Source organism: Cyprinus carpio, chromosome B13 (genome assembly GCF_018340385.1).
Source record: "Cyprinus carpio isolate SPL01 chromosome B13, ASM1834038v1, whole genome shotgun sequence".
Lineage (NCBI taxonomy): Eukaryota > Metazoa > Chordata > Actinopteri > Cypriniformes > Cyprinidae > Cyprinus > Cyprinus carpio.
The window spans coordinates 8,504,651-8,519,920 of NC_056609.1; the positions used below are offsets into that span (position 1 = coordinate 8,504,651).

Here is a 15,270-nt window from a genome sequence, read left to right on the forward strand (position 1 = left end):
ATGTACAAAGCTTTATTTCTCACCCACATTACCATTATGTGTCTCTTTTGAACACAACAATGTTTATGCTTATATAATTAGGATTATAAATCAATACAAATTAGATTAATATATATATAGTCATATTAAAATGATCATCAATCACATAAATATAAATGCATTTATATCAGTGTATCCCTAGAAATTATACATGCATATGCAATATACAACCATTTCAAAGGACCAAGAAATGCCTTTTCAATCACATGCAGACTGGGCTTAACGCGTGTTAGATTTGGACTGGAAGTTCCTCTTGTTTTGCATCCCCAAGAAGGCAAATATATCATCACTGAATCAGGAAAATTATGCCTCACTGTTCTATGCAAGTTAAAAAGCTGACATAAATATTTTGACCAGTCCTAAAATCTAGTGAGCTACATCCATAGGGAGCAATAGGCAATGTGAAGCCTTTTCCAAAAGGAAGATTTTTGGCCAAATATCACACGTATCTATCCATTGTGAAAAGCCCAGTGTAAAAACATGTATATAGAAGGTCTCTGGACTCTCAGAGTGGTCAAATTCAATTCAATTCAAGTTTATTTGTATAGCGCTTTTCACAATACAAACTGTTGCAAAGCAGCTTTACAGAGAATTAATTTTCTACAATATTTAGTAGTTACTTGTCAGTGGTGACTATGTTAAATTCATGTACATATGGCAGCAATGTATGGTAAAATTCAGTTAATGATGTAATCAAACAGACGATGAACACTATTAACAGCAATGATTATGTTGCAATAATGATACACTCTCAGATTCCATCAAAAATATCTTGTTTAATTTGTGTTAAGGGTCTTAAGGGTTTGAAATGACATGAGGGTGAGTAATTAATGACAGAATTTTCATTTTTGGGTGAACTAACCCTTTAAGTAAACAAATCCACAGGCAATCTCGTGTGTGTCATGGATTATTGGAGTACATTATATCAGACTCACAGTGCTTAAGCTTAAACAAATTCCAGATTTCCACCCTGAGGGAGTTGGAAACGCATGATGGAGAAACCCATCTTCAGACTACATCCACCGTCCAGCTCTCTCCACCCATCAAACAGACAACTAGGCCAATCAATACCGCCGCCTGCCCGACCGCATCCTGCATGCTTCCGCCTGGCGTCACATGAGCGAGATGGTGAAGGGAACAATGAGTCAGACTCAGCTCTGTAAGGGCTCCTGTCAATCCTACACGTGAGTAATCTGGGATGGATTGCAATGGTTTAACTAAACTTTGTTTTTTTAAACTGTGCCTTAACTGTTAGACAGTTCACAGGGTGAAACCCTGTCTGAAAAGGTGTGACCATTTTAATGCACTCGATTGTATCATGTTAAAAATGTCTTGTGCCTTTTGCATTCTGCTTTACTCTGTCCATCCAATATAGGTCAGTTGAAGGGATAGTTCACCATCAGTTGCTGGTCCACTCCCCATTGACTTCCACAGTATGGAAAAAACACTATGCAAGTCAATGGGGACCAACTGAAGGTGAACTATCCCTTCAAACATGAAACCAAATTAAACAAGGCTTTCTTCCAATTAGTTAAAAATTATTTTGTTTTGAGCCAAAAGCCTTGCAACTGGGCGACCCAAGTGTGTGATACTTGTGATACTTTTCAGTCCCTTCCCACTCTCTCATACATTTTTATTCCCATCCAGCAATGCCAATAATGGCCAAAAAAATTAAAAAATCTTAAAAAAGGTAACCAACTAGTCGTTTTTGACCAAATGTAGTTTAATATTCTCACAAGCACCACCTTTGTATTGATGTTGAAGAGTGGCAACTTGAAGAACAGCAACTTAAAGAACAGCTTAAAAAATGAGAATAACTTTTAAGCTACACCAGATCTAAGGTGCTGACTTTAAAGCTTTGGTTTCAATCGGAGAAAAGCTGCAACAAAGGGAACGCAGGCCAGGAAGAGAACATAAAAGCTAATGCAGTACATGAAAAAAATGGAGCAGAGGGTTTGGGAGGCATTGTGTTGAAAGCAGAACCTCATCACTAGTTATGTGCACCTGCTGGTTGGTGTTGGAGCCTAAAAGCCTTAGAATCCCTGTAAGCCTGGAAAGAAGGCGAGATGTCTCTGATCAAAGTGAATTCGACCTAGTACCCCAGTAAGCACCTGAGGTGTAGTGGGTAAAAGAGAGGATGTCTGGAGTCATTAAAAGTGGGCACTTTTTTCTAATCACAAGACCTCATGGATTGTCATTCTGACAGTCGCCAAGCTTCTGACTGATCATAAGCCCGAGACTCACCCTATCCTTCTGGAGTTTCTGGGCTAATCAGCTGGTGATGTCATACAGGCATCTCCTCTCCTAATTGGCTCTTGGCCAACCATGCCATACAATGGCAAGAGCCAATGAATAATCAGCTTTAGGGTCAGATTAGATGGCACCTTACACTTTAACACTTCAGTGCATGTCATAAATAATACAAACTTCTAGAACAAATCTGAGTATTGAAACTAAGAAATTACACACTGCCAATCCATGTCAGAAACATTTATGAAGACTAAAAATTAAAACATCACAATGATGGGAATAAAATCAACTTACTTGATCCTGTCGGCATCTGATAAGGACTCCTGTAAGAAAGAACATGCATTAAGTATGTGCAAACTGAATATCGCCTTACACATAAATATTGAGTATTAGAGGAATCAGAGTTGCATATTCCAATAAATATTTCACATATCCTTAATACCCACACTGCTGTATATTTGTCTTTTATACCAAGAGGGCAAACATAACATTTCCTCAAGACTTGAATCTGAGCTGATCTTACGTTTGGCTGAAAAATGATTTCTATATGTCAGAGCAACCTAAAACAGTGTTCTAACCAGTGATAAAGCAGTTTCATATTATTGCATACATAGGAAATAGTTGTTTTGATGACTTCTAAATGTTAAGGAGACTTTCAATCAATAAACTCTGTTATGGCATGTATCAATGAAATATTACAGATTTACTGTATAAATGACTTGTATGTGTTGGTTAATTCATTTAATAATTGCAATAAAAAAAAATCAAGGGACGCAGTGGAAACATCATACTCTTTATGTTTCTGCCAAATAGGTCAATATGCACATGCCTACTGAAGCTATGAAATCGGTCTGACATCCTGTTTTTGTTTTTAATGCCACCTAAATAGTCGCCATATCCCACAGAGCAGGAAATATATATATATATATATATATATATATATATATATATATATATATATATATATATATATATATATATATTGTTTGTTTAAACACTATTTATGTATTTGCTTGCTGGTGGATAAAAATCAGTTATTCAAATAAAACCGGATGAAGTTCATGAAACACTGTTACAGAAGTGACAACTGGTTATCAGTAAACTTCAGTAAATGCTCATGTTTAGAGCAAAATATCCTCAGCAAACACTGGAACAGTGAGATGAGGATACTTGGCATGGCATTGATACAATATAGAAAAGGTTCACCCCAAAATTCCTGATCATAGTCTACTATTAAATCATTCCAAACCTACAAGACTTTCCACTGTGGATTACAAAGTAAGATATTCTGAAGACTCTCTGAGCTGCTCTTGCATACAATTAAAACACTGTGACTAGAGGCTGCCAAGCCTTAAAATAGGCAAAAATACTCTTACTCATTCACCATAGTTCTCAAATCTCATTTGCTTACGCCAATATTCAAACTTTCCACATGGAAATGTCACATGAGGTATGACATGATGGCAAATAACATTCATTCTTATACATATCCTAGCAAGAATGTTTTATTTAACTGCAAATGAGAAATACACCAATTATTGTATGACTTCAGAACATTTAAAATACAGTGCACGGGACATATGGACTACTTTTATGGTGCCTATTAGATCTTGACAGCCCATAGTCATTGTCCACTTTTGTTGTATCGAACAAGCAGTGTCAACATTCTTCAAAATGCATCTCAGAAGTAAGTCTGTGGATAAACACGAAGATGAGAAAATAATTTTTAATTTTTAAGTAAACTATTCCTACAATATTTAGTTCATCTCTGGAAGAATATTGCAAGAGTATTCAGGCACTATTGTTTTCAAGGCATTAAATTTGGTATAGTTTCTTCAATGCAAGAGTGGATTGTATATGAGGAAGGGGTAAAGTCAAAAATGTTGTCAATGACATACCTTGATCTGTGATAATATAGAAAAGGGAGTCACTTGTGATAAAGGTGTTTTCTCACCCTCCACACGAATAATGGGAATCTCAGCTTTTGGCAGCCCTGATTGATCTGTATTGTCCTTTTGCACAGCTTTGCTTTCTATATGGGGTAACTGGTGGGGTTGAGGCTGGTGTTGAACCCCCCTTATAGTCCTATCATCCCATTCGGAATCATCACTGCCCCCCACCTGGCTATAAATTGGGCCTTCGATTTTGGGGCGGGCCCTTTCACGATGAGGATCTAAGTGTTGCTTTTCTGATGCTCCCTCTGGACTGTCCTCTGAGATGTGCCATGTCTTTGGTCTTGCCTCCCTTGATTTCCTGCTGGCTCTGCTATGCTGGGCGGCCCATTTGTTCCAAAGTTGGCTCCTCTCTTGCTTTTTGTCATGACAGTCCTTGGATTCATATTGTTGGGGATTGTTGTGCTGCTTGATTTGGCTCCTTTTTGAAGACACTGCTGGCTCTGGAAGGTTCCCACGCAGCATCTTTAGACTAGCCGGGCTCAGGACCCGGTAGGTGATTTCGTCCAGAAATTGTGAAAATTTAATCTTTTCCTCAAGAAGCTGCATCTTCCAATCTGGTGGCAAAGAGCTGGGAGATGTAGACGATGTGGAAGTAGCACGTCCTGTGGGAGAGGCTCGTACTCCCTTCTCCCTATCCAAGGACATACTTTTGGGCTTCCTGCTGCGTCCACGACTTCTCGCCTGGGCTAGCATCTCTGCCGACTTAGACTTGCGCACACTGTCGGAAGAGTAGACTCCCAACTGATGAGACTGCTTGAGGATGCTCTTGGGTGGAGGGGCATGCAGCAGAGGCGCTGCATGGTGTGGACGCTGCTCTTCTTTGGGTGCAAGTATCTCTGCTTTCTCTTTGAAGACCAAGAAGCGCTCCACACTCCTAGTGGAGTGTGACGGGGAACTGCCTGGGATGCACTTTTGGGAGCTTTCTGAGGAAGCAACATCGTCGTCAGCAGAGAGCGCCAGTACATCATCGCTACGACTTATAAAGCGGTTCATTCTTTGATGACGGTGATGCTTGGGAGGAAGTCTCACGCCAAAAGAACCCTGGTTGAAGATCCGTGGTGGGGGGAGGACACTGAGCTCCAAGCTAGACAGGCTCGAGACATCGAGCTCGCTGTCGGACGCTTGCGACCACACAGGTCTCTCAGGGCATTGTGGGTAAGGGCCTGTAAACCTGGTATGCTGCAAAATAGGTGCACGATTTCGGGGAAAAATTACCTGGCAGGGGTCAGGCTGGGCTGACGGCGCAAGGCTGGCGGATGGCAAGGCACTCCCGCTAACATCCTCTCGAAATACTGGCACAGTGTGGCGCGTCTCGCGGTGCTGCGGAGGTGCCTTTCGGTACGGTTTCCGGGCTGGAGCAGCACTCGTCATTCTGGGAGATCCGTGTGCTTCCATACACCATCCGTTAGTCCTGCCGAGAGAGAAGCATGAGAATCCAAAGTAGCAGTAGCTTTCAACCCTGTCCTGTGCAAAAGAGCAGTCCCTTTCCTCTGTTTCTCTCTCCCTGTGCCACCCTGTCTCTTCCTCCCTAAACAGCATCAGAAAAAAGCAGTTTGAATCAATAGGCATTGATGAGAGCTACACCACTGGGCGGCTAAAAATGCAACAACCAATAAAAAACAGCTAAGGCTGTAACAGACAGCCGGAGCTAATAGAGGGAAAACGAGGGGTAAAAAAGCTTCCTAAACCACCAAACATCTGTCTATACTTCTACTGTGATGTGGAGTGCTACTAAGGAAAGATGAGAACGGGTGAGGAAAGGCAAATAGAGATATGTGGTTTGATAGACATCAAATATAGAGCCATGAGAAAGGAAAAAGTGGAATCGCTTTAAAATCAGGTGATTGATTACATGTTGGGGTGTGTTTCCAATAGACAAATTGTTAAACCACTGCCTGCATGACTCTTATTGATCACAGGAAGCTATGTATGGAATGGGAAAAGTGGGTGTGCTGTTGGGATCCAATAACTTAGACACCCACAGTATTTTCGTTGTCAATCAAAAATATACTCAAAGGTTCAATTTAAAGTTTTCTCTATGAAAGTTGGGTAAATTTGTTAAACAAACAATTTAAATCCCATTCAAATTAAACAAGTTTGGGATTTCTAACACATATTCTTGAAATAATTATTTACTGTTTTTCAGCTAACCCGAGGTCATAAAAAATAAAATAATAATAATAATAATTCTGGCCAGCTAGAAATGTCTATGATTGCAGTACATCATTTTCCCATAACATTTCACCTCATTTATTGACTTTTTTTTTCTTTTTCTTTTTTACTTTGGCTGAGTACCAAAAATAAAGAAAAAATTCTTGTTGCCCAGTGAATCTTTAATAGGGAACCAGACCTTACCTTGTTAAGTTTCTGAGTAAAACAGTAGTGTGTGTGTATGTGTGTGTGTGTGTGTATATATATGTGTTTGTGTTTTTTTTTATGTATTTTTGTTTATATGTTTATATGTTTGCACTTTTTTTAATGAATTGTTTTTTTATTTATATATGTATTGATTGATTGATTGATTATTGATTGATTGATTGATTGATTGATTGATGATTGATTGATTGATTGATTGATTGATGATTGATTGATTGATTGATTGATTGATTGATTTGATTGATTGATTGATTGATTGATTGATTGATTGATTGATTGATTGATTGATTGATTGATTGATTGATTGATTGATGATTGATCGATTGATTGATTGATTGATTGATTGATTGATTGATTGATTGATTGATTGATTGATTGATTGATTGATTGATTGATTGATAGATTGATAGATTGATAGATTGATAGATAGATAGATAGATAGATAGATAGATAGATAGATAGATAGATTGATTGATTGATAGATAGATAGATAGATAGATAGATAGATAGATAGATAGATAGATAGATAGATAGATTGATAGAGATAGATAGATATAGACAGATAGATAGAGAGATTGATAGATATAGATAGATAGATAGATAGATAGATAGATAGATAGATCGATCTATCTATCTATCTATCTATCTATCTATCTATCTATCTATCTATCTATCTATCAGTATATATCTGCTAAATGACTAAATATAATGTAAGTGTATATATTTACCAGGTCATTGGCATGTTTGTATCCTATGTATGCTAAAGTTATCCAGAAACACCATTAGATTGCTAAATGAACCCACTGTGGGTCTGCTAATGCTCAGAGCTGCTTAAAACATCTGCTGCAAAATAACAGCCTGTTTAAACACCTAATTAACTCGGTTGACAAAAATCCTCTCCCTATAGATACAACATTCAGATATTTGATCATTTGATATAATCTGAACATGTGGTTGCTTGAGGCAGTATTCACAAAACAACTTTTTGGAAGTAAATTTGAGTCAGTGAAAAGTTTTAGATCATTCCTTTATGCATTATCACTGCAGCCAGCATTGATGACAATGGGCTCCCTGTGGTCAGAATGCTTTCGAGTGAATAACATGCAATAGCAGGCCATGGTTAGCACTCAGATTCTCTCCACTTCTTCCTGGGTCACACCTTTCCCTGCAGGAGAGCCGCTTTCTGCAATGGTGTGGCTATTTTTATAGTTCCTGACTGGTAAAATGGGAAAAATGAAGGGAGCATTGGCTGGTGTGTCACAGTGTGGTGCCACTTAGAAATCAATGGTGTTCCCTGCGCATGCTGCTAATGTGCTGCAGGGCACAGGCTGGGACACACATATGCACACGCGCACGTGAGGGGGTCACTGCCAAAATGTGCCACTTATTGACAGGCTGATTTTCCCTCTTGACGTCATCCACTACCCACAGTGCACAAACACACCAGGCCTACACAATGATACACAGCAAGCAGAAATAAACATGTTTGCAAAAGATGAATCAAAAGAATTTAAGCAGCAACACCATCTGAACTGATACATTTTCAAACAAAGTTCAACAAGATATCTTATCCTCTACCTGAGAAGGTATCTCATCATTAACTGTTAACAAAACTTTTGGTCTCAAGTTCAAAATCTACCTACGCCAACAATAACACAACCTTTAAGTTATGTTTTAAAGATGTTTCCATCTATTAAATATTAAAAATGATGATTCGGTCCACGTTTTCAATATAGCAGGGTGGAAAAACTAAAGATAAAATTACATCTTTTTATTAAAGTGGTTTACTGAACAAATTGTGGTTTGAGCAAGCAAACAAACACACGTTATATTAAACAAGATTTTTTTTTTTATATTAACATATGATAAGCTCTGTGTTTTAAATAAATTTGATTATAATTCCAAATTGTTAAACATACATTAAATAAGACATCACTTGTGAGTTAAATAGGCTAAAATAGTGTATATATTAATTTCTCTAGCGAAATAACGAATATTCTGCCAGTGAAAGTGACCTTACAAACTTTACAGAATATCAACAATTCAGCAAGAAAAAGACTTTGTTGTAAGAGAGAAGAATGTAACTGTGTTTTGGGAGATTCCATCAGCTTGTTCTTTTTAAAACAGAAGAAGGTTTCCTTGTACCTTCTAAATTTTACAACGTCTGGGGCAAAAGGCCTAAAGCTTTCATTGCTAGTCAGGCTAGGGTTGAAAAGCAAAGTAGCCTGAAAGATAGAGTGAGAAATGTCTTAGATGTGAATAACTTACCACACCTCAGAAGATTCAGCAAGAATTGCTTCTTGATATTTAAACCAACCTTCATCATCGTCATGAGACAGCTGTTGATGATAGGCCAAAACCTACTGTTAAAGACTGACATGAACTAGACTGCAACCATTTGACTGTGCTTTAGAAGGAATCTGCTGTTGTCTAAGAGTGATTCCTGCTCTTTCAGAACCTAATTAATGCTGAATTTCTGACACTTTTAAACACTGCATGTCCTAAAAGGCATTCCAGCTAAGCCTTATATTTGTCATGACAGAACTAATGACTGTGGGTGAGGGTTACAGCTCTATATGAGAACAGAAGGGATGAAATTACAGTACATACTGACCTTCACACCATCACATGCCCACACAGATGCTGCATAGCTTCATTTTAGAGGAATCTCGCATTGTACATGCAGATTGTACACTTAATTTAACTGCTTTAATTAAACCTTACTGTGCGCCACAGATAAATTAGGTCTCCAAGTTAGATGTACTCCAACAGCGATATAAATTCTGATATGACTTATAAAACAAATTCTGAGAGAGACTGAACGGCAGTCAGAAGAGAGAACAATGCCAAATTTACCATCACTCTCAAAGACACTGTATTGGAAACACCCTCCCATTAGCGTTAACTACTTTTTGTAATCTGATTCAAAATGTGATATAAGTACAGTGTTGTAAACGTACATGCATTTTTATTTTTTTATTCCATTGTAAGGGCAATTCAAACAATACATTTAAACTGTGCTACTTTAAGACCATCTCCGAACTTTCTACCGCTAGTCTATAGCTGTTCTTCCTGTATCCCTTGATTGACAGATGTCTCGTCCAGTCAGCGGTAAGTAATCTATTCTCAAAACCACTATGCCTACCTCTTCTGGTTCGTCTGATTTGTCATTGTGTTTTCTGACTTGTAATTTTGTTTTTGGATTTGTCATTGTGTTTTCTGACTTTTTTTTAATGTTTATCAGAATTGTTGTTTTCTGATTTCCTATTTTGTATTTTAGATTTGCGTTTGTAATTTGTTATTTTGTTTTCAGAATTGTAATTTGTTTTGCACTTCTCAGCCACCGTAAAATTGGAAGTATTAAAGGGATAGTTCACCCAAAAATGAACATTTTGTCATCATTAACTCACCCTCAAGTGGTTCCAAACCTATATGAGTTTCTTTCTTCTACCGGGCACAAAATATGATATTTTGAAGAATGTATGTAACCAAACAGATTCTGGTCCATACTGACTTTCATAGTATTTTTTTTTTTTTTTTTTTTACATACAAAGTCATTGGCTATCATCAGCTGTTTGTTACCAATATTCTTCAAAATATCTTCTTTTGCGCTCAACTGGTTTGAAACAACTTGAGAGATTAAATGATAGCAATTTCCTTTTTTGGGTGAACTATCCCTTTAAAAAGACAGAATACATATAACATCACTAATAGAACTGGGCAGTATAATGAATAACAATAATATGAGTTTGGCAATGATGTAAAAATTAGCCTCCATTTGACTTTTTTTTTTTTTTTTTTTTTTTTTGCTCACTATGCTTCCTAAAGAGTTTAAAATTGTCATGTATGCAAGTCATAAGACGGTTACAAACAAGAGATTTTTATGAACAAAAACAAGTTTACTTGCTGTGTAAACATGTTTACACAAGTTTACAACACTGAAATTAAAAACCACCAGAATAATCCTTACTGGCTTAATCCAGTCTGGCTTTGTAAAAACTACAAACTACAGTATAAAACTAGTTTTATAATGCATGTCAGACTGTGAGCTGCTTTTGTATGTAGTTTCAAACCATATTCAGTAAAAATAAGCATTTTAAAATTACTTTTAAACAGCCATTTCAGTTTTGGATTTTAATGGATACCAAAAAATATTACCTTTGTTGTTTTTAAGCATGACAGATAATGTCCAAATATGTTCGATGTTTCCCAGAAACTGTAAGATTGTCTGTACTGCATAAGTTTGGATACTCAGTAAGACAACAGGACATTCAGTGACGCCCCATTCCTGGCAACCCACACACTTCCTCTCACTTCAGACAGAGATCATTCTCAATTCCCTTCTGACCTGCAGATCTGATGATACAAGTCTAGAAAAACAGCCTGTTTAAATCTAGCCTTTTTAGTCAGGACAAGCAGAATGTGTCACCCTGTGCTTTCTGAGTTGTGTTGGCACTTAGTCTCGGCCCTGGTCTTGTTGTACCTTGTCTGGTTGCTTTTAATTCTGTTGCAAGAAGACTAACACTGCAACAATCTAAAACTAGTACAGGTATGTTAAAATAGACAATGATTAAACATAAACTACAGTATAGTATTCCTTTTACAAAAAAAAAAAAAAAAAAACATCTCAACATCACTGCTGAAAAATCCAATCCAAATATTTCATTTTATAAACTGTGCACTAAGAGCAGGAATATGTATTTAAAGAAGTGTAATAAGACCAGGAATGTTTATTCTAAAAAAGTAAATGGTCAATTCTGACTTTGTCTTTAAACTGTTACAGTAACAGACAGCAAGATGTGAAAGACAGTCAGATAGAGGTCGTGGGAAAAAGGGAAAACATCAACTTTGCTAAGAAAAAAACACTTCCTGTCTAGAACAGCCAAATCTCTTTGATCATGCCTGCACTGAAGATGAGTGTGTGAGAACATCATGAGACACAATTGTGCATCACAAGAGAGCTCTGTAGAGACATGCCATTTTCCAATTAGAGCTATTTCTGGAGGCCGACTGTCAGCTATGCAAGACAAGGACGCACAAACAAAACAAATTATTTAGATAGTTTAGTGTTTTCATACCTGAAACTGGAGTTGGTTTCAGTGGTGTCCTCATTCACAGGTCCTCAGGCCCGGAGCGCTCTGAAAAACACATTTGCTTGGGTTACTGAAATGTGATTTGTCACAGTGTTGCAACACGATCTATGAAGTGAAAGAGGTTTAAAATAAATATCAGCAGCAAAACCTTCCAGGATAAGAAGTGAATCTAATCCAGGTCATCTGGTAAGAAAATCCTGACGTGCATGTAAATAATAGAGTAAAATTATTTATACCCTAGGGGGTTATACAGAAAAAAATAAATACAATGTGCAAGGAATAACTGACAACAGACTGTTGAAATATTAATGCAAAATGCAAATGAGTAGAGTGGCTGTTACAAATATTCAATGTACTAGTACTGGGTGACATCTCCAAAAAATTAGAATTCTATCAATAGCTAATACTGACTGCTCTAAAATGAATTCAATTTTTTTTTTTTTTTTATCTTTAGTCAGGTGAACCATATTTCAACCAAACAGACCATCGAGCCAATTAGACTAAAAACATTGACTGCAAAAAGTAAAATATGGCAAAAATGTATAATGTTTACACTCAAAAATGAAGAAAGGCATTTCATTTGTTACACTAATTAAATGATATCTCATATTTAAAACATTTGCATGCTCATAATCCTGATACATAATGAAGAGTCCAACTCAAGAGGGAAAAAAACACATCGGGATGGTATAATGAAAAGCATTCCATTAGCATCTGGTTTATGAATTCACAAATTTTGTCTGTAAACTCCAAGTGAACTCCTGTTTTTTGTCTACCGTGAGACACACATCACAAGTTACATTAATATTAATAATATCAGTCACCACATTTACACACGGCCTTCTCGGAAATCACCTCATTCAGTCACAACTCAAAGCAATTGTTCTTCCTTCGCCTAATTAACACAGAGGCTGCTCATTACCGCCGTATCCGACAGGCCTCCTCCCTCACAGTTACCACAGCAGAATAATGAACTCCTGCACTGCAGACACACACTGTGACATTATAGTCATTACAGTCAATGACTGTATGGAGTGTCAGGGCACTGAAAAGGGACATTTTGGTTATATATTACAGAAGGTAAAGCTGACTGTAGTTTGAATGATATCTGGTACGTGTTCGGGGTAATAAGCAGCAAGATAAGTATAGATAAAGGACACTGCACCACAGTACAGAATAAAAAAATAGTTTTAAATGTTATCAAATGTTACAGTGAATAAAAGCACAGTGAGATTCATGCAATGTGCACTTTACCTTGCTTAACAGGGTGTGTACAAGAAAAATGGTCAAACAACACTGGGCTCTCTATTTGCCCAACAGCGAGGAAACAGCTCACTAAAGTAAACATGAATTCACAACTGACCCGATTCAGTTTCGTAAAGTCTAATGACTAACTAACATCTATTTCTATTGTGGAAAACAGAGTCATTTTGAATGAGTTCACTTTTGAATGAGTTCACTTGAGGAGAAGGTTATCAGTAAATAATAACTTGGTTCTTTTGCACAAACTGTTTTTTTATTTTATTTATGTATGTATTTTAGTGCTGTCAAACGATTAATCACGATTAATCGCATCTTAATTAAAAGTTTTTGAGTGTGTCCTGTGTATATTTATTATGCACATATAAATAAACATGCATGTATATATTTAAGATATTAAAAATTATGTTTATATATCAAATATATTTATATACATAATATGATAATATAAATATGTAAATGTATATATATATATATTTCAGCTCTTCAAACACACTGGTGCCTCGCGCACACACACACCACATATTCTAGCATACGACAGTTCAAACTTATGCAGTCTGGTCATTATCAAAATAAAATAGTCAACCACAGTTACACTGGTCAGTTTAAATAGATGTAGAATACCGGTCCACTCTGCTGTTATGCCAAGACTTTTTGCTCATGTGAGGAGGATGATCTTTTCCGTCTATATGTGAATGCATGTAAAGTAGCCTACAAGTCTAGTTTACATTATAAATAGTTTAACATTCACAGACACACAGACGTGAGCATACCTCCAAATACATCCAGCCAAACCCACCCTCGCTTGTCCTCGTATGCACGCACGCATGCATTGTCACAATCTAATGCACTGTAAATGCCGGATTTTTTTTTAAAACAAAAAGGTCTACCGGAATGCAAAAATTTAAAATCTGACATTTTCCAGAACAGGATCCAGCAGGATCAAACTAAGTACTGGTCATAATACTCACATAATACTGTTTAATGTGAGCAACAGTGTGCTGCAGCAGCGCTGATGAAAGCTGTTCACTGACTGCGCAGCACAGCCACATAAGCCACAGTTACGTTAATTTATTTATGCCATGATGTCATTTTAAAACATTGCAATTGTGTTTTAAAATACAGCAACGAGCACCACGAACCCATTTAAAGAGGCACGTTCACCAGTCTCCGTGATGGGATAGGAAACAGTCAACAAAGTAAAATGATCTCAAACATATGGCTCGCTCTCTTCATTTTATCAAATGATCATAATCACATCAATTCATTTTACAACCAAGCTACTAGCATTTTATTCAGAATAAAAACCTCCTTTTTTTTTTGAGTGGCTTTTGCACATCCTGACTGCGTGCCGCTGCAATAGACGCATTTTGCAGCATTAAGATTAACGATTAATCGATTAATTGATTGTTAATTTAAACAACGATCGATCGTGGAAATTATCGGAAATTGACATCTTTAGTCTAAAGCCATAAGAGAAACATACAAAATGTGCAGAGTCGGGGGGGCACGAGGACTGGAATTGAGAACCGCTGCTCTACACTGCTTAAAACTCGTGTTTGAATCATCAGTGGCAAATCCTTTACATATGTAAACATACTTACAGACTTTGATTCTTGCGGCAACGCCTTCTTTCTTTGCGTGACATTTGGGTGGCGTTATGCAAATCTTCCCAGACAGTGATGTAGTCATGTGGGGGCATGTTTAAACTAGGCGTTTTTTTTTTGGAGGGGGAGTCTTAATTTTTAATAAAGAATTGGATTTGATACTTTAGTCTTTGCAACTTTCCAGATATTCTTTATGCACCAAGAGCCTGTAACACTCCAAAGAGAAAGGAAAATTTTAAATCTCATCATATGAGCCCTTTAATCGTTTGACAGCACTATTGTATTTATTTATTTATTTATTTAGGAGTACACGTTACAAGAAAATCCTATTTCATTTTGCATTCAATGTGCTACTGGCTGTTTTCTTTGTAACTTTTTGTGAAATTTACCAATATTTTCCAAATGAAAGTAAATTCTATGTATTTCAGTGAATGCAAGACCAAAACTGTTTAAAATAAAATAATATATAAATAAAGGAAAGTTACTGCCGTAATGTGATTCTGATTATAAGAACATTATTTTGTGTATTTGGTGTAATGAAATGTGTTTATGCGGTTTAAGGTAAAAAATACACGTTATTTTCCACATACTGTACATTATTGTTTCTCCTCTATGCTCCGCCTTCTGAAACACATTGATTTTTACAAGGCTCATCGCTCTGAAAAGCGAGGTGTGCTGTGATTGGCCAGC

The 15,270-nt window shown here is 36.9% G+C and overlaps 1 protein-coding gene across 6 annotated transcripts in view; it reads right to left on the reverse strand.

The window, feature by feature from the left end:
• The window catches only part of tjap1 (tight junction associated protein 1 (peripheral)), a 99,251-nt gene that overhangs the window by 36,108 nt on the left and 47,873 nt on the right, over window positions 1–15,270 (reverse strand). For 5 of the 6 annotated variants that reach the window (XM_042736350.1, XM_042736353.1, XM_042736349.1 and 2 more), the window contains 3 exons: window positions 11,699–11,758; window positions 5,460–5,655; window positions 2,584–2,612 (listed from right to left, as the gene is read on the reverse strand). In XM_042736350.1, coding sequence (XP_042592284.1) covers window positions 2,584–2,612; window positions 5,460–5,639 — 209 coding nt within the window. In that variant the 5' untranslated portion in view covers window positions 5,640–5,655; window positions 11,699–11,758. Of the gene's footprint in view, window positions 1–2,583; window positions 2,613–5,459; window positions 5,656–10,778; window positions 10,885–11,698; window positions 11,759–15,270 lie in introns of those variants that run through there. The other variant, XM_042736354.1, reaches the window with a different exon arrangement.